This window comes from Danio rerio, chromosome 21 (genome assembly GCF_052040795.2).
Source record: "Danio rerio strain M-AB ecotype USA chromosome 21, GRCz13ab, whole genome shotgun sequence".
Taxonomy (NCBI): Eukaryota; Metazoa; Chordata; class Actinopteri; order Cypriniformes; family Danionidae; genus Danio; species Danio rerio.
The window spans coordinates 21827234-21850543 of record NC_141041.1 but is presented as its reverse complement, the minus strand read 5'-3'; the positions used below and the strand labels follow the sequence as shown (position 1 = coordinate 21850543).

Below are 23310 nucleotides of genomic sequence, written 5' to 3'. Positions count from 1 at the left end.
CGTTTCCCCCATAGCTCTGTTCAATTAGTCATATGTGAACATTACAATCGCGCTCGAATTTACGCCAAAACTTTTCTTTTGCACAGTTAAAAGTGGACTTTTGGAAGATGAAAGCATGATGTTTAACTGAATATTTTAACTTAAGTTAAATAAATTAATAACTAACTAAAATAATAAGTTTAACTATTTAAAAAAAAAAATATATATATATATATATAAACAACTAAATGTTTCATTAACGAGACAACTAATAATGCATAATTTGTGATATGTGAAACCTGTTTATTTAGGCCTTTTATATACAATAGAAATTATGTTTTGTTGTTCGCACTGCTGCAATTTACACATGGAAATTGAAACATCTGAAAATATTTATTATTATTATTAGCTGGGTCAGTTGGTGTTTCTGTGTGGAGTTTGAATGTTCTCCCTGTGTTCGCGTGGGTTTCGTCCGGGTGCTCCGGTTTCCCCACAGTCTAAAGGCATCCTCTATACACTCACTGGCCACTTTATTAGGTACACCTTACCAGGTTTGACCCCATTTTGCCTTCAGAACTGCCTTAATCCTTTGTGGCACAGATTCAACAAGGTTCTTAAAATTATTCCCCTGAGATTTTGGTCCATATTGACATGATATCACGCAGTTGCTGCAGATTTGTCGGCTGCATATCGATGATGTGAATCTCCTGTTCCACCACTTCCCAAAAGTGCTCTATTAGATTACGATCTGGTGACTGTGGAGGCCATTTGAGTACAGTGACAAATTCTGACCCTACCATCCGAATGTTGCAGCAGAAATGGAGACTCATCAGACCAGGCAACATATTTCCAATCATCTATTGTCCAATTTTGGTGAGCCTGTGCGAATTGCAGCCTCAGTTTCTCATTCTTAGCTGACAGGAGTGGTATCCAGTGTGTTCTTCTGCTGCTTTAGCCCATCTGCCTCAAGATTTTACGTGTTATTCGTTCAGAGATACTCTTTTGCATACCTCAGTTGTAAAGAGTGGGTATTTGAGTTACTGTTGCCTTTCTCTCAGCTCAAGCCAGTCTGGCCATTCTCCTCTGACCTTTGGCATCAACAAGGCATTTGCGCCCACAGAGCTGCCGCTTACTGGATATTTTCTCATTGTCTGACCATTCGCTGTAAACCCTAAAGATGGTTGTGCGTGAAAATCCCAGTAGATCAGCAGTTTCTGAAATACTCAGACCCATCCATCTGGTACGAACAACCACACCATGTTTAAAGTCACTTAAATCACCTTTCTTCCCCATTCTGATGCTCGGTTTGAACTGCAGCAGATCGTCTTGACCATGTCTACATGCATTTGAGTTACTGCCATGTAATTGGATGATTAGAAATTTGTGTTAACAAGCAGTTGGACAGGTATGCCTAATAAAGTGGCCGGTGAGTGTAGGTAAGTTGGGTACGCTATATTGGCCATAGTGTATGAGAGTAAATAAGAGTATATGGGTGTTTCCCAGTGATGGATTGCAGCTGAAAGGGTTATTACAGCCGCTGTGTAAAACATATGCTGGATAAGTTGCCGGTTCATTCCACTGTGGCGACCCTTCATAAATATAGGGATCAGCCGAAGGAAAATGATTGAGTGAATAAATGTTTTGTTCATATTAACACTGACACTTCAATTGATCCTCCATTCATCTGAATCATGTTCTAAACGCAATCTCAGTTCATTTGTTAATTTTCCCCATACGTAAATGTATAAATGCATAATTCTAGCCAACTCATTCTAAAAGCTCATAGATAATAATGAAAATGTGAATGAAAACAATAGTTATTACATGTCTAATTTTAAAGTAACAGATAAATTTAAGAAAAATGATGGACAACAGATTATGGCAAAATGTTTACAGCCCTTTACAATTGAAATAAGGTTGATCTCTGATTTATACCTATCTTTAATGAGGATGTCTGTGGGTATGACCATTTAATATTGAAGTGACAGCTATGAGCAAAACCCCAGAAAATAAACCGTGAAACTGACCAATGTGGAAAGTTTATTCGCACGTGACTAGTTTTAACAATTTTGTTCCATTTAGAAACTTTGTCGTGTGATAGCAAACTGCACCAAGAATAAAAGCATTGTAACAATTTGAATCGCTGTTTTGGAACAAAATCAATCTACAGACGTGAAAGCACCCTAAAATACAATTTATAATTTAACGTTCAATACAAACCATTATTATTTTCTATAGAGTTAATGCTTCGATCATCGAATTTGTCGACGCGATCGTGACTTTTATCGCAGTTGTCTGTGGGAGAAACATAAAACAGGGTGTTGTCATCATCTTTAACTCATTGAACTGTTCTAGAGCTGATAAACGATGCAATTGCAAGCAGCTTTTGTCAGAAGCCACGCCAGGATCTCTCCTGAGGGGCCTGTAAAACTTACTCGTAGGTCTGACGAAAACTTTCAGCCTCAAGCAGCTCCGTCTCCCATTTTCAGCCAGTGTAGATGCTGTGGAAACATTTCAGATGATCAATATGAGGGCCGATCGATTCATGCTGCACACATTGTTTAATAAATCAAAGTCCTTTTTTTAAGACAACAGTAAAACATTTTTATACCTGGTCGAGCCAGAGCTTTACACGCACTGCCAACATTTTCATCTACATTTACATTAGTCATTTAGCAAATGCTTTTATCCAAAGCAACTTACAAATGAGGTACAACAAGCCATTTATCAGGAGAGACAACGATGTTCACAATGCTGTGTTTCAAGTGTGATGCAGAGCAGCATTTAAGATAAATCTGTATTATTGTGAGAGGAGCCATAGTTTAGATTCATTGCTTATGGTATCTTTTTGGTCCATCAGTTTGACTGTTTCTGAGTGAAAAATAATAGACATCTTACATTTCTAACATGAACTACAAAAGACATCAGCTAAAATACCCTTCAGTGTATTGATGTACACTACCGGTCAAAAGTTTGAGGTCAGTTTAAAAAAAATCTTTTTAAAGATAACTATTCTGTTCAACAAGGCGGCATTTATTAAATGTTAAAAACTGTTAAATTGTTACATTTTTATTTATTAAATATGTATTCATTACTTATTGTATGTAGATTCAACTGAAAATATTACTCCAGTCATTATTGCTTTTATTACTACTTATTTCTAAAATAAGAAATGAGTTATTAGAAACTTGTTATTAATGCTATAACTACCCCACCAAGATCAATTTTTGGAATCCATTTCTTAACTCTTAATGTCACTAGTTAACACACTCAGTGCATTTTTTCAACACATCCCATAATTTCTAAAATATCAACCTCTACCAAATGGTTTTTGGTTAAATATTTGTCGGTTTTTGGTAAAATATATGTCGGTTTTTGGTAAAAGTACTGGAATTAATACACACAAAAATCTGAAAATATTAAGTGTAAGACCAATTTATTTAAAAACATAATCAAAATAAAACATTTTTGAATACTGAATCATTATATTTTTAAAGGTATGCCATGAAATATTTCAGATTCTCATTTAACATGCCATTTTTTTTTTACAATAAAAACAAAATCAAGTGAGTTATTGCAACAGGATTATGTTTGTTTGATATTTTTTTGTAAACCAATAATATTGTGTGTGTAAGCCATTATTTAAAACAGCTATTCTTTAACAGTCGTTATTAAAAACAATAAAAACATTGTCAAACATTTGGTAGAGCGGCAAAGAGCTACATCTATTGTTTAAAAATGTGTGATATTTGTTTAACAGAAGCTGGAAAATATTTTTTTATAGAATTAAACCTTTTGCCTTCAACTGTACGTATAAACACAAAGATACACTTCTGGAGAGACCACTTAAAAAATCTGTTTTCTTGGATTTACAATTTTTGATAATAGCAATAATTTATGTTTTGACATTTATTCACAATTAAATATAAGTGTTGTCATTTAGAGCATACTTTGCTTGCGTTGTTTCCAGTGAGGACTTGTTCATGCTTTTATCAGCAGCAGGGTGGATTACTGTAATGGACTCCTCACTAGCCTTCCTAAATACTGTTGCAGCTCATCCAGAACGCTACTGCCAGGATTCTGACCAGAACCAGAAAATCAGAGCTCATCACAACTGTCCTCAGGTCGTTACGCTGGCTTCCAGTTACATTCAGAATAGATATTAAAGTATTGCCACATGTCTAGAAATCACTAAATGGCCTAGGACCTCAATACATAACAGACATGCTCACTGAATACAAACCTAACAGATCACTCAGATCTATAGAATCAAATAAAGTAGAAATTCCAAGAGTTCAGTCAAAGCAGGGTGACTCCGCTATCAGCTACTACAACTCCCACTGCTGGAATCAGCTTCCAAAGATGATCAGATGTGCTCCAACTTTAGACACATTCAAATCAAGACTTAAGACACATCTGTTTAGCTGTGCCTTTACTGAATGAGCACTATGCTACGTCTGACAGATCAAACTGTTATGCCTTTCTTTTCTTTTTCATTCTCTTCTAACTTGTTTTAACACATTTTAATCTGTTTGAATCATTTTTAATTAATTTAATAATATGTTCTTGTTTCTTTCATTTTGTTTATGTAAATCACTGTGAATTACCATTATCTATGAAATGTGATATATAAATAAACCTGCCTTGCCTTATTTTAGCATTAAATACCAAAAAGCAAAAAAAAAAAAAAAATGTTTCCATTCATGTTTATATTCATTTCTAGACAATACAATTCCAAAGTTTTCCTTCATAAGAATAATCAATATTTTTTGAATTCATATCTCTAAATCTAAAACAATTCCTAAACTGTTATCTGAATTTTGTAATAAATATTATCAGATCTTTACAGAACGTAAGATATATTTGTAGCCATAATTTTGAGCCTTTCCCAAATAATGACTATACATTTCTAAGATCTCTGCACACGCATTTTAAAGTCCATTTCCTAACACCTGTCCTCTCCGTTCTCATCACCCCCTATATCTCCCGAACAGAGCAGTACTGTGGACTACTGTGAGAGCTGTGAGAGGAGCAGAAGATGTGAGCTTCAGCAGTCATCGCTGAAATGGCTTATGGGCCGAACAGAAGTCATTTGTATCATCACAGCTGATTACGGAGCTTTTAGTGGCAGGTGTTTCTTTGGGCCTGTGATCTGTCATTTGCAGCTGTTGATGTTACCAGCCGCCAGAACAGCTTTAAGTAGAGGGTGTTGATGTATGTAGTGACCAATCAACATCTAAGAGGCTCGTGGAAAGGTCACAGCTAGCAGAGGTTAGTGAAAGGACCTCAGGAAAAAAGCGTAAATTTGCTGTCCGGTGAAAAAGAACCTGCCGTAAGTGATGCTTGTGGTCAAGATAAGAGTGTTCAATAAATATCTGCCGCCAGTAAACAAATGTAAAGGGAAAGAGCAATTCATCATCCTGCCACTAATGAACCGTGCGTGCAGGGAACATTAGTCTTAGTTTATTTACACCGAATTACATTGTCAAATACTCCAAATTTCCAGCATTCAGCCAGAAAAACAAGACATCCATTTCAGTTTTGTTTATTTTGTTGGTAAGGAAAAGCTAAAATCGCATGTCCACATCAGTGAAAGCGAGCTCCGACAATTGAATTATCAAGAACATATTGTGTTGGCTATAAGGAAATTGCATTTTCGGCAGTCCGTACTCATTACGCTGAGGCGGTGAAAGAGGGGATTTATTGAAGTGCTTCGCATTGCTCATTACTTAGTCACCTTTACGTCTAGTGTGATCTGTTGGAAAAAACACCAAGGCTTACTTTCACCCCCATCCCCCCCCCCCCCCCCCCATCACCCCACCGGTGTACATTTGCATCTCTCTTTGGCTGTGCCAGATTGCATTACAAACTGCATAAAGAGGAGACAGTGGAGAGAAAGGCTGTCTACCTGTTCTTCTTAAAGGGATAGTTTACCCAAAAATGTCACTATACTTTTCCCAGTGCTGGGTTGCAGCTTGAAGGGCATCCACTGTGTAAAACATATGCTGGATAAGTTGGCGGTTCATTCCGCTGTGGTGGTGACCCTTGATGAATGAATGGCCTTAGCCGAAGGAAATTAATAAATTAATGTATGGCACTATACTTGTTCTCAAGTGATTCCAAATCTTGAAAATGTAAATTTTTTATGTTAAACACAGAAGAATATACTTTGAAGAATGTTAGAAACTGATAACCCTTGACATCCATAGTAGGTAAAATAAATATATGGTAGTAAAAAGCTACCGTTTAAACTTTTTTTTTAAATAAGCATTTTTTGAAATAAGTTGTTTTGATTAAAATAAACAAGAAACTCAAATAAGTTTTGAATGAATGATGACAGAATTTTCAATTTTGGGAAAACTATCCTTGTAAGGGAAGACACTGATGGTTGATTATATTATTATTCATATTAATTTTAATTCTTTAAAATTAATTACAATTATTTCATAAAAAAATGTTTTTTTTTTTAAATGTTGTTTATATATGCAAATTGTGCATTATTTAATTAAATGTGTGTTAATTTGCTTACATTTCCAGGACAAAAATTCTGAACATCGGAAGAAGTTTTATTTCTGACTTATTAAGTGTCAAGGTGTTTTACAAAGGAAATGTCGAGGATGTGCTTTTATTACTTTATATAATTATAATAAAGAGAATATTTTTTCAACACATCATATCAAAAAAAAAAAAAAATATATATATATATATATATATATATTATATATATATATATATATATATATATATATATATATATATATATATATATATATATATATATATATATTTTAAAGGGGCTAATAATTTTGACCGCAAAATGGTTTTTAAAGAAATTAAAAACTGCATTTATTCTAGCCAAAATAAATAAGACTTTCTCCACAAGAAAAAATATTATCAGACATATTGTGAAAGTTTCCTTTCTCCGTTATAGTTCCAATCAGGGCTACACAATATATCGTCTCAGCATTGATATCACAATGTGCAAATCTGCAATAGTCACATCGCTGGATCTGTAATTTGTGATTATAATTAACCAGGAACCACAATTTATAGAACACACAATTTATAGAGTGATTTTTTTTAGTCATTGCAAAGTTGAACTTTATTATAATTTTAATATTAAGATATTCATTTGTATGTTTTTAGGGCCAGTGACTGTAAGATTTAAAGCAAAATTGGGCACAAGAAATTCTAAAGTTTGCCGTTGTTACAAAAATATTGTATTTGTTTATACAATAAAGACTATGAGTTATTGTTTTACAATTGATGATTGAAGTTCTATTCTTCAGTACTATGAACTATAAACTAAAAACTATAAAGCACTGTCATTTTCATTTTATTCTTTGATCTATTGTTTTTATCTGTGCTTTAATTTATTTCTTCATCCCAAATAACTAAAATTAAGATTTGTTTTTCAAGCAGTGTCATCTTGTGAAATTATGTTCATATCGCAATATATACCACAGAAAAACAAAATTTCGCCAGTTTTTTTTCAATATCATGCAGCCCTAGACTCAACTTTATAAAATCAACCATGCTTTCTTTACATTAGGCTAAAAACAAAAACAAAATCTCAAATCTAACAGATGCATGAAAAAAAGGGTTTTTTAGCCTGCATTGTCTTGCCTTAAATCGCTAATTTGCTTTCCTTTATGGGGAGGATAAATTGAGCAACATGGCTCATGGTTGAGATGACAAGGGAAACAGCACTGCCAAATGTAGCAGCGCTTGCATATATCAGTAGGAAGCAAAATGAATGCTGATTGTGCTTCTTTCTGGGGCCGGTGGAAGCATTTAAATGAGGCCTTTGCATGTGAAAAGGCGCAAACTGCTCAGACAGGTAACAATTGAAGATTTAGGCTAAACCTGAAACAAAATGATCCTATAGTGGTCTTGTGTCAGTGAAGCTTTGATCACCTTTTTTGAGAGGTTGTCATAAAAAAGTGTAAAAAATTCTAACTGCAATTGGCTAACATTGGGGTTTTGTCTTGAATTTATTAGTTTTGCAAGCACTTATCAAATTAAAATAGTTCAGCATTTCATTTAAAAACTAGTAAATATATAGTACTATTAAAATGTTATTTATTATTATTACCTATAAATATATTTTATTTTAAAAAATCTTTATTGAAAACGATGGTTCAAAGATGATAGATTACATATATATCGAACTTAAAAATTATTTTTTATTTTATATTTAGCCTTCAAATATATATTTCATATTGGAGTATTTGTATTTTAACCACAGGTTCAAATATAAATATAACATTTTAATTATTTTGTCAAATGTTTTCAATGATTCTGTACATTTTATGCAAATGCACTCCCCTACAAATTGATCCCATTTGAAGTTAAACTATGGTTAACTTGTTTTAATTATGTTTATATTGCAATACAGTATATAACAGGAAAAATAAATATTGCGATGTCAGTTTGTGTAGCCCTAGACCGATTTTATAAATTCAACAATGTTTTCTTGACATATACGCACACACGCACACACACAGACACACACACACACACACACACACACACACACACACACACACACACACACACACACACACACACACACACACACACACACACACACACACACACACACACACACACACACACACACACACACACACACACACACACACACAGTCTAAATAAACATGAGCATATTGGCAACACAAAAGTGCATTTTTTGAAGTGATTTTTGAAGTCATTGCAAAGTTGAACTTTATTATAATTTTATTATATTGATTTGTATGTTTTTAGGGCCAGTGACTGTAAGATTTAAAGCAAATTTAAAATCTTAAAATCTTAAATCAAAATAAGTCTAAATAAACAGGAGCATATTGGCAACACAAAAGTGCAACAGTCTAACAACTACAAAAAAAAAAAAAAAAACCCTAGGAGTTGCAATCCAGTGGAAAACAAAAGGTAACTGATGGCTTTTTATTTGCATGTTGTTGTTTTTTTTATTAAAACAATTGTTTATCTTCAGTAGATTATGGAAACAATTTTGTAATATTAATAGTTTATTAAAAATTTGATTTGATTTTTGGAAATCACCAAGCAACCCCCTCTCATTGTCATGCAACCCTGACTTTGGGAACCACTGCGTTAGACCGAAAAAAAATGTATGTACAGTTGGAGTCGGAATTATTAGCCCCCCTGAATTATTAGCCCCCTTGTTTATTTTTCCCCAATTTCTGTTTAACAGAGAGAATATTTTTTCAACACGTTTCTCAACATAATATTTTTAATAACTCACTTCTAATAACTGATTTATTTTATCTTTGCCATGATGACAGTAAATAATGTTGTACTAGATATTTTTCAAGACACTTCTGTACAGCTTAACATGACATTTAAAGGTTTAACTAGGTTATTTAGGTTAACCAGGCAGGTTAGGGTAATTAGGCAAGTTATTATATAATGATGGTTTGTTCTGTAGACTAAATTTATTCGAAAATTTAAAAATATATAGCTCAATGGGATTAATAGTTTTGACCTTAAAAAAATGCTTTCATTCTAAATAAAAGCCAAAATAAAACAAATAAGACTTTCTCCAGAAGAAAAAATATTATCAGAAATACTGTGAAAATTTCCTTGTTCTGTTAAACATCATTTGGGAAATATTTAAAGTAAAAAAAAATAAATCAAAGGGGGTTATTAATTCTGACTTAAATTTGATATATAAATATATACTATATAAAGCCACTGTTTAGAAAAGTAAAATTTAAGTGTGTACACATCTGAAACATGCTACTACAATTTTTTGCTAGTTTATTGAAACACCTCCTTTTATATTATCATATAAAACTTAGTGAAAAGTTAAAATTTGTTTCTTGACCTTGATCATCACCATTTATCAAACTGCATCAGTGAACTGCTTTTATTATATATATTTAAACAAATTAAAGCATTATAAGTGTCTTGTCAGTGCCTCATATATCATTGGAACACTTTAAACCACCACGAAAGTGTCAAGATAAAGCTATAACGGGATCTGGAAAGAAAAAGAAACATGAGAAAGATGTGTCGGAAGAAAAGAATTATAACTCTTTTTTCCCCCATTAGCTGGCAGGCTCATCTCTGGAGCTCGCAGACATTCCCATAATGCAGCGTGGCTCTTCCAGCCTTGACCCCTATGGTTCCCTGCTGTGTGGGGTCTCCAGCTGCACTTAATCTGCTGTCTCTCTTCTCATGACTGCGGGGAGAGCTTGGGTTAAATCAATGTGCTTATGTGCTGTCTACACTGACATACTGGGCGCTTGTGAACCCTTAATCACGTCCCCACAAGCATATTTCCTTTGATTTGGGTGAAATTGCTTTTGTCTCGTTCCTCAAGTCTGGTCAAGTTTGGAGCGGGATCCCAGTATTGATTGGAAACACCACTTCTGAAATGCGGTGTACATCTCGACCTTGCTCTCAGCATCGGCTGCTACCACAATAAATAGCTGCCAAGCGTGAGTGCGCAAACTGAATATTGTACAAGTATTGTCAGAGTCCGAAATTAACTTTTTGCCTAGAGACGTTACTAGGATGACATCCCGGGGTGGGTATTTGGATAATTGGGGTGGGAAAGTGGACTGATGGTGAATGATGTGCAGAAGTGAAGGGGGAGTGAAGGGCTGAGCGGTATGACCAACAATTTATTTCACGGTATGAGAAAGTTTAAAAAAGAAAAAGAAGGGTGTTCTAATAGAACGAAAAGCTTAAATTACTGCACATTTAAAATATTTATGTCTATATTTAACCCTTCAAATATTTTTGCAATCATTTAACATTTAATATAATTAAAATCTCTGTTAATTTTTTATGGTAATGCTTTATAATAACTACACACAAATCATCTATTTATCGTTAGCAGATACAAATTACAAATGCTCTATTCTTGACATTTAAAATGTGCCTAATAGTTGGTCTTTCATACCTTGTTACTGATGACTAAATTAAATCATTTTGATACAAATCAATTGTATTTAAGAGTAGTTTTTTTAAGATCACTCAGACTGAGTTAGTAAATGATTAATAAACTATTCAAATCAACATTACATTTCTTATTATTCAGGCATATAGTAATAGTTCGTCTGTATGTGAAAACATGCTTTATTAACTCAACTTCATGCAGTTGTGTGACCTAATCTAAAGTGAAGACTATTTATGCTTTATAAATCTTTAATAAATGGTAATCAAAGGCTCGGTATCAAATGAACAATACATCTTTGAATCTTGTCTAAAAAGTAAAATTACTGTAAAGTTTAAACATTGCCAAATAACAGAAGTGCCGAAATATAACATAAAACTGGATAAAACAACAACAATATAATAATTTACCAATATATTTTGATGCAACATTTCAATGTTGTTTGGTGAAGTTTAAACTGTGCAGTAATTTTATTTCAGATAAGATTGCAAATATTTATTTTTCATTTGATACAGCTTTATTTTATTTTGTTTTGTCTTCATTTGTCTTCAAATGAATAGAAATGCATAAAGTCGTTAATTTTCTTTTTTGTTTTGAGCCTTTAACTATCATTTATAAAGGATAAATAGTCCTAACTTTAGATTAGGTCACAAAGCTGGATAAAGTTGCGTTAATAAAGCATTTATTAACATACAAATTAACTATTAACACAATCCTGAAAAATATAATATAATATATAAATGTTAATTTGAATAGTTTTCCCAGTGATGGATAGCAGCTGGATACGCATCTGTTAAAATATATGCTGCATAAGTTGGCGGTTCATTCCGTTGTGGCGACCCTAGATTAATAAAGGGACTAAGCCAAAAAAATGAATGAATGAATGAATTAATTTGAATAGTTTAGTAATCATTTATTTCGCATTCTGAATCATTTTTAAAAACCAGCAACTTTTCTGAAATAACTGGTTTATGAATGATTCGATACTTAATTTAGTTTTGAAAAAATAATAATTAACAAAGTATGAAAATACAATCATTAAGCACATTATATATGTGCTTATATGTCAAGAATAGAGCATTTGTATCTTCAGTTATAAAGTGCTTCCTAGCATCTGTTAATGTAGAGGTAATGCTTAACAGATAATGAATTCACTATTTGCTAATGCTTATTAAATGATTCATAGTGTGTAGTTATAATAAAGTGCTACCAAAAAAAATATAGGCCTATATATATTGTAAATTTACTCTAAACTTGTGAAGCTTCTACCCGTAGTGGGCAGTGACAACTTACATATTACAATATTTACATTCTATTTTAGAAATTGTAATCTTTTCTAATCTAGACAAAACACATATTGCTGGAAAGGTGAGACAGTCATATTTTTTATATTTTGTGATAGAAGAAAGGTTTTCTCATATGAAGCAAAATTTACAATGTTTATTTTGCTAGCACACATTGTTGTTCTTTAGATTAACAATTAATCCATTAATCCATTAAAAAGAAAAAAAAATGTTTTTGTAATCTTCAAAGTCTGACCATTTGTTTTTGTGTTCGGAGTGGCTTTCCTTCTCTTTTGATTTCAGTTTGACAGCTTCAGCTACAATAATCTTAACCATGCCCCTCTGCCGTTAGTTAGCTACAAGGGAATGATATGCAAAAAAAGGCTCAGCTTTTGGTTCATGTGGACTTTATAAAATGTAAAATTGTGATACAATTAGACAGATGGATTTGTTTTTAACCTATTTTACATGGCATATTTCATGAGATAAACTATAAAAAATTTTCCCCCTTTTATTTCAGTATACTTTTTTCCATCTAAAATAACTGGCAAGCGACTCATCACAGCCAATTTCCACTTTTCCAATTGCCAATTTTCCAAAGCAATTTTGTGTGAATTTTAAACCCAGATACAGTACATGTAAGTGCATAAACAGCTCTCTAATTTCCCACCAAATTTCTTCAGTAATAATCAACAGCCTCAACTGTATTAGGATGATTTGACGGGTGGCTTACATGACAAACTCTCGTTGTGTCAGTCATCAGAATTCCCCCGCTGTCAGCATGCGGCATGTAACTGACCTCTCATCGGCAGACATTAGGACTAGACTACTATACCAGCTCTGCTTATTCAAAGACACTCTAGACTGTCACGGCTCGGGCAGCTCATCCACGTCTCCTTTCCCACACAGATGACACCAGATCCGCATGCGGCCGGGGGGGCAATAAACCTCCCAGACACCAGTATTCCAGCTATGGGTCGAGAGATCAGATATGATGTAACCGAGAAGCCTGATAAATGAGGGAAAGATGGATTGATGCTCCGTCTTTGAGATAAGACACACACCTATCTGTTTTCTTGCACATTCTTGAGAGCTCTTTGTAATGCGGGGAATAGTTTTGGCTCAGGTAGAGCGACTGCTAAGCAGAAGGCGCAAAGTACAGGATCCTTATCAAAGCTACAAATCAGATCTCGCTTAAAGCACAAAGTGGGAATGTTTCTGGTTTACCTTACAGCATTATGAAGATTGAGGGACTAGACTACAAATAGCAGTCGTGGTCTTTTGATATCAGACAGCCTGCGCTGCCGTTGGCCTCGCTCACGCAGGAGGGAGAGGCTGGCGAAAAAAACTTTCCCTTGAAATTGGATTTCTATCCTCTGAGATTAAGATCAGACTTCCACATCGGCCATATTGGAAAAACATGCTGCCTTGAGCTGTCCAGGATTGTGAGTTGAACTGCAGTCACCAGAGCATGTTCACATTTGACCTGCGGGGCCGGGGCCTCTGATCCCCCCCTGATGGCTTCCTGAGCGGGACGGGGCGCACTGACTGACAGCACAGAGGCCGAGCTCGTCACCCTCTGCTCTCCTGGAGCGACCCCTCACTCACAATGATTAGCCGCCACACCGCTAACAAAGACATTCTGTCTAACTAAATCATGACAGGCAGACATCAGACAAATGAAGAGAATCATTCAGGAAAACTTGTTTCAAACTTGTTTAAAATAATACACAGACTGAACTTGAATGTAGTTTTTTTCATCTTGTGCTTTTCAAGTTCCTAGTTCGAGTTTGTACTTTTTTAAAACGTAGCCCTATCTAAATGTCTGAAGATCACGAATTATGTATCCAGAAGAACGTATGGCTGCATTTCTTTAATGCTATGGGGTGGTATGATGCTGTTCCTTTTCACGCTTACAGGCTGACCGCTTACCACCATGTGGACGGCTTTCCCACATTGGTTGACTTAAAATGCAAAGAGGAGTTCACCGCAAAACCAGGGTTCAAGTCTGGCAAAGAACGGTTCACGAAAAACAGAAACCCAAAAATAAAATAAACAAGTAAATAGCAGGGTATTGCTGTGTTCACACCAGATGCAGCATGCGCAGATAAATTCACGCGTTAAGCTTTTGAGTTTACTTGCTTCATTCGCGCGTCACAAGCGCTTCATTCGAGGGTCAAATTCACTTCCTATCACATGCAGATTTGCGACATGGGCAGAGCTTTTAGCTTTGTTGTTAAATGGCTAACATAAATTTTATTGAGAGAATAGCTGTGCTTTATGAAGGCTGAAAAACAGCGTTGATTCATTTAGAGCCGGGCCTAAGTACACTAGATCCATTCTGAGGTGCACCCTGCTCTGTGAGTTCCTAAACTCCTCCAGAAACGGTACCTGAATGATGAAAGCTTTCAATCCTGCTTCCGACTGAGCCAAGCCCAATTCGTTGAACTGTTGTCTGGTGTCAGGTCAGTCGTAGCTTATGAAAACACTATTGGTTGGGTTTAGGGAAGGAGGAGGGCAGGTCAGTCGATTGGTCAGTCAGTCAGTGAGTCAACAGCGGCCAGCAGTAAATTTATGTGAGAACTGCAGGCACAAATGGCACTAGCGAGAAAAAAGTGAGATCTCAAGGAGAGCACCCCCTGGTAGAAAAAAAATTAGCTCCTGGGATGAATTTGGAGCTTGTTTTCAGAATAAGCCTGGATTGTTTATAACATTCTTTTAAATACAGCATAAATTAAATGGTTAAATAAAAATATATGTTATATAAAATATATTCTAAATACAATTTTTTAAAGTATTTTATACTCCCACACAAAAATGAATTTTTCTGAATATCAAATTGTGTTTTTTTTATTATTTTGTCGTAAAATACATACAATTATATTGTAACAATGAACACATTTTGTCCCTATAAAATAATTTTGCAATTCCTAATTTGTAGTTAATTGGTTACATTACATTACATTACATTATAGGTTATTCCTATTTTTGTTGACACAATAATAACAACAGCAAATTATTCGACATCTTAAAACTATAAATCATTTTATTATTTGCTAATACAGTATTAAAATCAAGGATTTTATTTGTAAACATTATTTAATGTACATTGAAATAACCCAAACTATGTCTTTTTTTACTAACATTAACATGAATAAATGCCACTATAATAACATTGATTATTGTAAATAGTTTTTTAATTCACTTTATATTTAGATTTATTATTTTACTTTGAAAATCATACATTTTGTTTTTAATGTGTTAACAACCCAGTCAAATTTCCATGTTACGAAGCAACAGAAAAAATAAACAACATTCAAATATTTTCTGGTTCTATCTTACATCAGCTCCTGATACGATCAAGGTGAAAGCCGCTACATTGTGCAAATAGTTACGCTTCAGTTACAGTAAAAAGACTGACACTTTGTTCACTTTACGTTTCCTTTACTCTTAACTTCACACAAATGGAGAGACTTCCTCTTCTCCGGAGGGCGCCTGTAACAGTTGAATCATGACACTGAGTCACATACGGAGTAAGACATGGGCGCTATGAATCCTTGTTTTCTAACTCGCATTAACCGTAAAACCGCTCATTGTACCTGACAGCTCCATCACTTGACTGGAGATGTTTCCTATCCTATTATACTTACTCACAAGCCTTCTGGGAAAAAGGTCCATTTTCCTATGTTGCAGTGTCGCCGATAGACACCCACATTCATGCAAAACATCCATATCTCCTGCTGCGATCTAACCCCTAAATGCTATGTACCGCGCATTCCTATCTGCCTCTTTTCACAGTCTCCATGTACTTATCTCCACTTCCCCCTCCTCCTGCCCCTATTCCCTTCTTTCACATTTCATAAAAAACGTGTCCATCGCTTTATGCGCCCATGAGATCTGTCAGATCATCAGGTCAGATTCCTCCAAATCAAATGCTCCACATCGCCTGCGTGCGCCTGCATAAATGAACCCATCGCGGCCCTGAGAAGTGCAAGCAGTCGGACCACTCCTGTGCCTTATTTTGTCTTCCCACTCCCGCCCTGTAGGGATCTGACTCCAGTTGTAAAAACATGGGTTTAGATGCTTGTTTTTAAGAGCCCTCTCACGAGCAAACGAAAGCTGAGACCAGGAGTTTGTAACAAAGGGTCTTTAGAGGAAGACCGAGATGTTTTTCCCTGAGGTTCATGTTTTCCTTGTAGCCTGTTTGCCAAGACTCCTGCTAAACAAAGTCGGACTTGGCAATGACTTCCTTTCCTTAATACTCGTAATCAGATACGTGTCTTAAAAGTATACTGTTAAACGTAAGACTGGAGTTGTGTTATCCTCCGTGAGGACGCTAATACAACATCCTTTTCCAGGCAGTGCAACTTTGTTTTTTTTTCCCGGGTATAAACTGAAAACCGACCTTACAAATCTATTTAACATGCAGCGGTTGGGTTTAGGATACAAAAACCACCATTGCGAAACTAATCACCGCTGCACACAGACAAAAAAGAAAGAGAAAAAGCAGTCAACATGATACTCACAGATATAGTAGTATTCTCTGCCTGGCCGAAATTCGAAACCCAGTGAGAACGGTGTGAAAAGCTGAAACTTCTCGGAGAACTTTAGAGGCCCGTTGGGTGAGTGAGGTCGGTTGCACTCCCAGCGCTTGAAGCCTTTGGCCGTGTGGTCACAGGAGCTGTAGCCGTCATAATTGACCATGTAGAGGACATAACGCTCTGTCCGTTCCTCAGGGACAGTGTCCATGTAGTGCGGACAATATACGTCCAAATAATCGTTAATGCAGACATCAATGTGGTAGTCTCCTCGGTAGAACCTGTGACAAAAAAAGAAAGGCCGCGGTGAGTATATATGATATGAAATATTAGCAATGCAGTTACTCTCGTGTGCATGTTTTACGAGCCATCGAGCCCCTACTTCACAGAAAGGCCACTTCAGGAGGAAGCCACTTATTTGAGGGCAATTACCGCAAATGTGAAAGCACGTAAATCATCCAATCTCGTAAGCTCCGCTAGGGCTCACTGAGGATCGCGAGGAAAATTCATAATCCTGCCGTTGACGTGGACGCTTTAAATACGCCTGAAAGAATGAGATTTCCATGGGTGAGAGATGACAGCTTGAAATATGGCACTCGGAGGAATGTTTTAGAAGAAAAAAATGTGCATCTCTAGGGCCGAAGCGGCCAACTATTCTAGATTTACAAGTTGTTTTTTTGTAAATCGAGATGACCTCGAGAGGATCTAACCAAATATGAATGTCAACGGAATGTTCTTTCCGTCAAGGAAGCAATTTAAAAACATATACTCTCATAGGGTGCATAAAAGAGTTCAGTGGAGATGGATATGCTCAGCTTGGTTTAGAGAAAAAGCAATCCTGCTCCTGGAACCCAAACCTCTCTCTCCTCCAAACAGCTCTAACACACTTGTCTAGAAGTGTAGACACACAGTCAAATGCACAACCTTTCAAATTTGACTCAACTATTATAAGCACTGCCAAAAAAAAAAAAAAAAAAAAAAGTTTCTTACTTTTTTATAATCCAAATATCTAAAAATTCTTACATCAAGAAGCATTTTATAAACCAGCAAAAAATATGGGCTGTTTTCAGAAATAATAAATCAAAATTAAGTTTTGACTTAAGCAAAATTAAGCAAAATAATCTGCCACTGGGCTAAGCAAAATAATCTTGTTTTTGCTTTGAAACTAGAATACTTATTTTAAGATTATTTTGCTTGTTTTAAGGAAAAAAAGTAACTTTGTTTTTGAAAAAGAAGACAATATTTTTGCTACTTTCGAGGTACGCGAGCTGTCACTGGGGTGGTACCTTTTCAAAAGGTACACATTTGTGCTTAAAGGGTCCATATTGGTAACTCAAAAGTTTATTTTAGTAGCAAATCTTTTTATAAAAGGAACACTTTTGTCTTTTTAGGTACTAATATGTACCCTAGAGGTATTAATATGGACTTTTAGGTACAAATTTGTACCTTTTGAAAAGATACCACCCCAGTGAGAGCTCGCATACCTTTATTTCTGAGAGTGTAGTCTAGAAAATGTTTCTTGATTTAGGAATGTAGAGATATTGATACTAAAAACAAGTCAAAAACAAGGCAATGTGAATTGTTGACAACTTTTCATATCTCTCCAGGCCAACAGAATTCTGTCCGTGTGCCACAAATTATAACTTATATAAAAAGCATTGTAATTTTTCATGCTAGAGATAAATAAAGGTACTTTCTTCAAACACTTTCCCATCAACATAGACATCCATTGTCGATCCATGCTCCAGTATGTTTCATTTATGCAGTTTTTCTTTGATGCCCAAAGGCACGGACACCACCTGCGGATAAACTAATTACTATGAAGAAACAAACATCTGATGACAAAACTCATGTCACTCTGACCCTTGAGTACTTGTTAAAGATTAAGTTTACTTATTCATAAGCAAATCACCATCTGATTTTTGTGGCCTTACATGCAATCAAACTTTCCTGGACACTTTGAATAGTGTTAGCACAACTAAAACAAAGCATAAACACTTAAATGGGCTATTGTTTTATATAGAAAAAAATAAAGCAAAAAGATGCCTGTGTGGACTAGTGCATGTGATAGGGCAGTGGTACTCAAGCAACAGGCTGCGGACCAGTAGCGGTCCCTGGACCAATTACTACTGGGCCGCACGAGAAATCATTAATTACTTCTGTTTTGGAAAAAATCATTTACATTAATTATTTACAACTGTATTTGCTCGCTTACATCTCAATCACTTAAGCGGCAAATTTTTACCCACAAGTAGCAAAATAAGTAAGAAACAGACGTCTTTGGAAAATTTCTTTGCTAAAGAGAAAAGGCCCAGTGAAGGACCCACAAACTGCTAAGGAATGTATTCTCAACCCATTTGTCCACAAATCAGGTTAATCCATCATGTCTCTGCAAGAAGATCAACTATTGGAGATCGCAAATGATGGAGCATATCACGTCTTTCTTAGAGTACGCAAAAGTTTGTTATTTTCATCGGAGGTACATGGCTTGCGCCATCCAGTCACCCCTAGTTAAATGAATGCTGCGAGCATAAGTCACGTGACAAGAACTGACCGATCAGCTTCAGCTTGTATGGAATGTGCACATTTTGGAAGACTAATTATCTCAGACAAACACAGAACACCCAAACACTGCAGTGCTTTCTCCATAATAAAACTTGTATCAGAGTGACAGCATTGTATTGTCAGCTTGTCATCCTCTGAGAAAATGGTTGATGGTGGCCTAGCACAGTGGTTCTCAAAGTGGGGGTCGGGACCCCCTGGGGGCTCGCGGGACAATGAGAGGGGGTCACTTGGTTATTTAGAAAAATCTAATAAATTTGAATAAATGTTTTAAATTACCATTGTTTATCTATAACTTACAGAAGATAAAAATAGTTACATAAAATGCAACATCCAAACCAAAAGCCATCAGCCTTTCATTTTTTCCCCATTGGATCGCAAGCCCTGGGATTTTTACATTAGATTAACAACAGAGCAATAGCGTCACTTGCAGCAGATTGATTTTACGGCACTAGATAAACTTTGACACCTTTACGCAACTTATGTACATTTAAAATAAATACAGACACGACTGAATTAGTCTCCAAAATTAAACCAAGAAAAGACTTGTGATGTAACTTAAATATTGTACCCACCAGTCTCATTAGGTAGGGTTAATATTAAATAATAATAAAAAAATAGATATAGTTGTTAGACTGTTGCATTTTTTGTGTTGTCAATATACTTGTGTTTATAGGCATATTGGTTTGTGTGAGCAGTTGCAGGCAACATTTGTAGATTATAACCACTTTCGAAAGTAGTGGGGGTCGCCAGTCATTGACATTGTTATTTTGGGGGTCTCGGGTTGAAAAGTTTGAGAACCCCTGGCCTAACAAACTACAAACCATTAACTATGAATCCACTAAACACCACTATAGGCCAGGAGAGAAATTAAAAGTAGCTGTAATGTGTTTAAGTCAAATTAAGTATACTTTGAAAAGCTGTAAGCATACGCAGATGTAAATATTAAAAACTAATTATACGTTTTCCTTAATTTACAGTGTGTGTACAATGAACACTGTACACTTGTGCTTCAGTATCACTTGAAAATATTTTTCCATCAACGCTGAGTTAGGTGACGCCAGCGAACGTGACTGCGGTTTGGTGACTCGGCTTAAACGTGAAGGGTGCTCAGGATTCTGTGGGAATTTTTAGGGCGCAAGTCAGTGGACACTCAGGAGGAACCCTGGAGAGAGCCAGATGAGCTTCCAGGCTAATGTGAAGTTAGCGTTGCGATCCTGCTGTGGACAGAAGCACAGCTGGGCACGCTGACACAAAGATTTCCACTCATTACGGACAATAAAAGACTATTGAGAGCAGATGGAGCTCGAGACCTATCAGATTATCATTATGTGGATTTCAAACGCACTGCTGGAATACTGAGTTTCCCTGTAGGTTTGGCCGTTTTGGCAGAGGTTTGTGTGTGGGTCTGTGTACGCAGAGTGTGTGTGGATGTGTATCGATGCTGTTGGAAATCTGCAAGCACTTAAGGGCTATTTTGAACAACTATTGTTTACTACTCTTGGGAGCTACATCATTTGAAAGCAAAATCTAGGCTGTGAAAAAAACATACTTCCTGAGTGATCACGCAGTCCAGTGTTTCCAGCACAAAATCTGGCATTTGAAAGTGTGTAACATGAAAACATTTTTTTTTTGTACTTCGTCATTGGGCACTGGCAAAAACAAAACTATTTCCTGATTAAATTTATTGGCTTCTTGTGTTTCCTGTCATCTTCTGAAGTGGAATGATTCAATCTAGTGTTGAAAAGAAATAATGTTTTCCAAAACCACAGTCCAGAACGTACTGTGTGATCACGGAAAGATGCAAAACAAGTACAATGCTTTTCAAAAAGGTTTAAGTACTTAAATATTATGAACAACCATAAACTGAGAAACTAAAACAACAACAAAAAAATTAACATTAACCGAGATTACATTTCATTCATTCATTCAATTTCCTTTGGCTTAGTCTCTTTTTTATCAACGGTTGCCACAGTGGATTGAACCAGTAACTATTCTAGCATACGTTTTACACACCAGATGCCCTTCCAGCTGAAACCAAGTAATGGGAAACACCCATACACTACGGCCAATTTATTTCATCCAATTCACCTATATTGCATGTCTTTGGACTGTGGGGGTAACCGGAGCACCCAAAAGAAATCCACACCAACTAGCCCAGCCAGGACTTGAACCAGTGACCTTCTTGCTGTGAGACGACTGTTCTAACCACTCAGACTATGTACCGCCCCTAATAATAATATTTAAATTTCCATTTTAGTTTAATATTTAGTTCATGATACCGATAGCATTGAGTAACGTTAGCAGGGCTCAACAATAAAGTTAACATGACCAGGGCCAGTGTAAGAGATGCTCGGCGGCCATCTTTGAAACGCCTCTCGGGCAGTATGCTCGGGCATTCTGCATGAATAGGGAAACAACAAATTCTCCACAACTGCTTGCCCATCTTATGATTACATTTCATATTACGTATAACCAATAAAATAAACAACAACTGTCTATTTAGATTAATTTCTAAATGTTCGTTTCACACAAAATCTGCAGAAACTCACGTTTTAATGCTACCTACTGTGTGAAGCCTAAACACCATATTGCTTTTCGGTTCCTCTTATCTGATTGGATGTTGTGAGCACATTATTTTTTTCTGTAACCTGGTAAAGCCAGTACAGCAAAGAGACGGCAACATGATGGCCGCATCAAATTATGAGGCTAAAAGAAAAGTCTTTTTCTGACGTCAAGAAGACAGACATTTACGTGGGTACAACCTGACAATAAAAATGAAGTTATGTTCTGAACAGTTTGCCGTCAGTTTAGCAAGTCAGTCATCTTTTTTTTATTTTGCAATAAAATACCTGCACATTTTTCATACTGCTATATTTTACTGCTAAATATTTTAACATTTTTAAACTATTTCAATTCTAGATTAACAAACATTTTTTGAAACATTATGTAAAATATGTGGCTAAGAAATAGCTATAAACGTTATTGGGGGAGTGGGGCAAGTGAAAATTTTGACAAGGCTAGTACTAATTTGAACCACTGATCCAATCGGGCCAGTAGAAAAAAAATCCCTAGTGTTAATGTTAATATTAATCATTGTAACGTGCCATTCCATTTTCATTCAACATCTAAAACAAGACTTGTAAAGAGTAAACATTTACTCAAGTGTGCTCTTAGAATAATTATTTTACAATTACACTAAGTATATTTACAAAAAAGAAGTTATAAACTATAAAGGTGTGCCGATTTAGTCCAACTAGTAATTAAACAGTAAACGTGCTAAATCAGTCACATTAGTACACTTAAATATCCCTGTGCTAAAACATTTCAATAAATAAATATTTATAAACTTGAACTTTGTTTCACCTTGAACTTCAACTTTGTATACTTACTTTATTTAAACAAACTTGAAAAATAAACTTGAAGTATACTTGTTTTTGTAAGGGCAAACTGTAATTTAGACATAAAACAGAGGCATGGCCCTAGCAACACAAAGGTCACAAACTCAATTCACAGGGAATGTGAGAACTGCTAAAAAGTGCATCTTCAATGCAGTGCAAGTCAGTTTGGATAAAAACATCTGCCAGATAAATAACTATTCTGAGAAATGTGATTCTAGTCAAAGATGATGACCTTTCACCTGTCTATCAAGTGAAATTTCTTCGCTCGAGTATATGAAATGACTATTTTCCCTGGGTCACTAAGCTTAAGGACCAGACAACAACATATTAGCTCTCTGGACAACAACACCTAAAGGCAACAGAGTGCTTTTCTATGTCAGTGTCAGAAAAATCAATGAGCGAGAGGATTGAGTCACATTGTGTCACTTTATAATATTCTTACGTAGTCCCCAAATCAAATGCCACCTCAGCAATTCATCCTCAATGTGTATCAGATGAGCTCCAGTGAGTTATAAAGAGATTTGACCCCATTAAACCCAATAACAGACAAACAGCTCATCAATGTTGGGCTTTCTTTCATTCGCCTGAAGAGCGATGGGCCAGCTGGTCAATAAACCGCACAA

General features: G+C 35.6%; 1 protein-coding gene across 2 annotated transcripts in view; it reads right to left on the bottom strand.

Moving 5' to 3' along the window:
* efna5a (ephrin-A5a) overlaps positions 1 to 23310 on the bottom strand; it is a 90961-nt gene that overhangs the window by 4170 nt on the left and 63481 nt on the right. The window contains exons 2-4 of one of the 2 annotated variants that reach the window (XM_087301141.1): positions 16713 to 17005; positions 2415 to 2480; positions 2200 to 2274 (exon numbers count right to left, since the gene is read on the bottom strand). In XM_087301141.1, the coding sequence (XP_087157267.1) occupies positions 2200 to 2274; positions 2415 to 2480; positions 16713 to 17005 (434 nt within the window). The remainder of the gene's footprint in view (positions 1 to 2199; positions 2275 to 2414; positions 2481 to 16712; positions 17006 to 23310) is intronic. The other variant, XM_087301142.1, reaches the window with a different exon arrangement.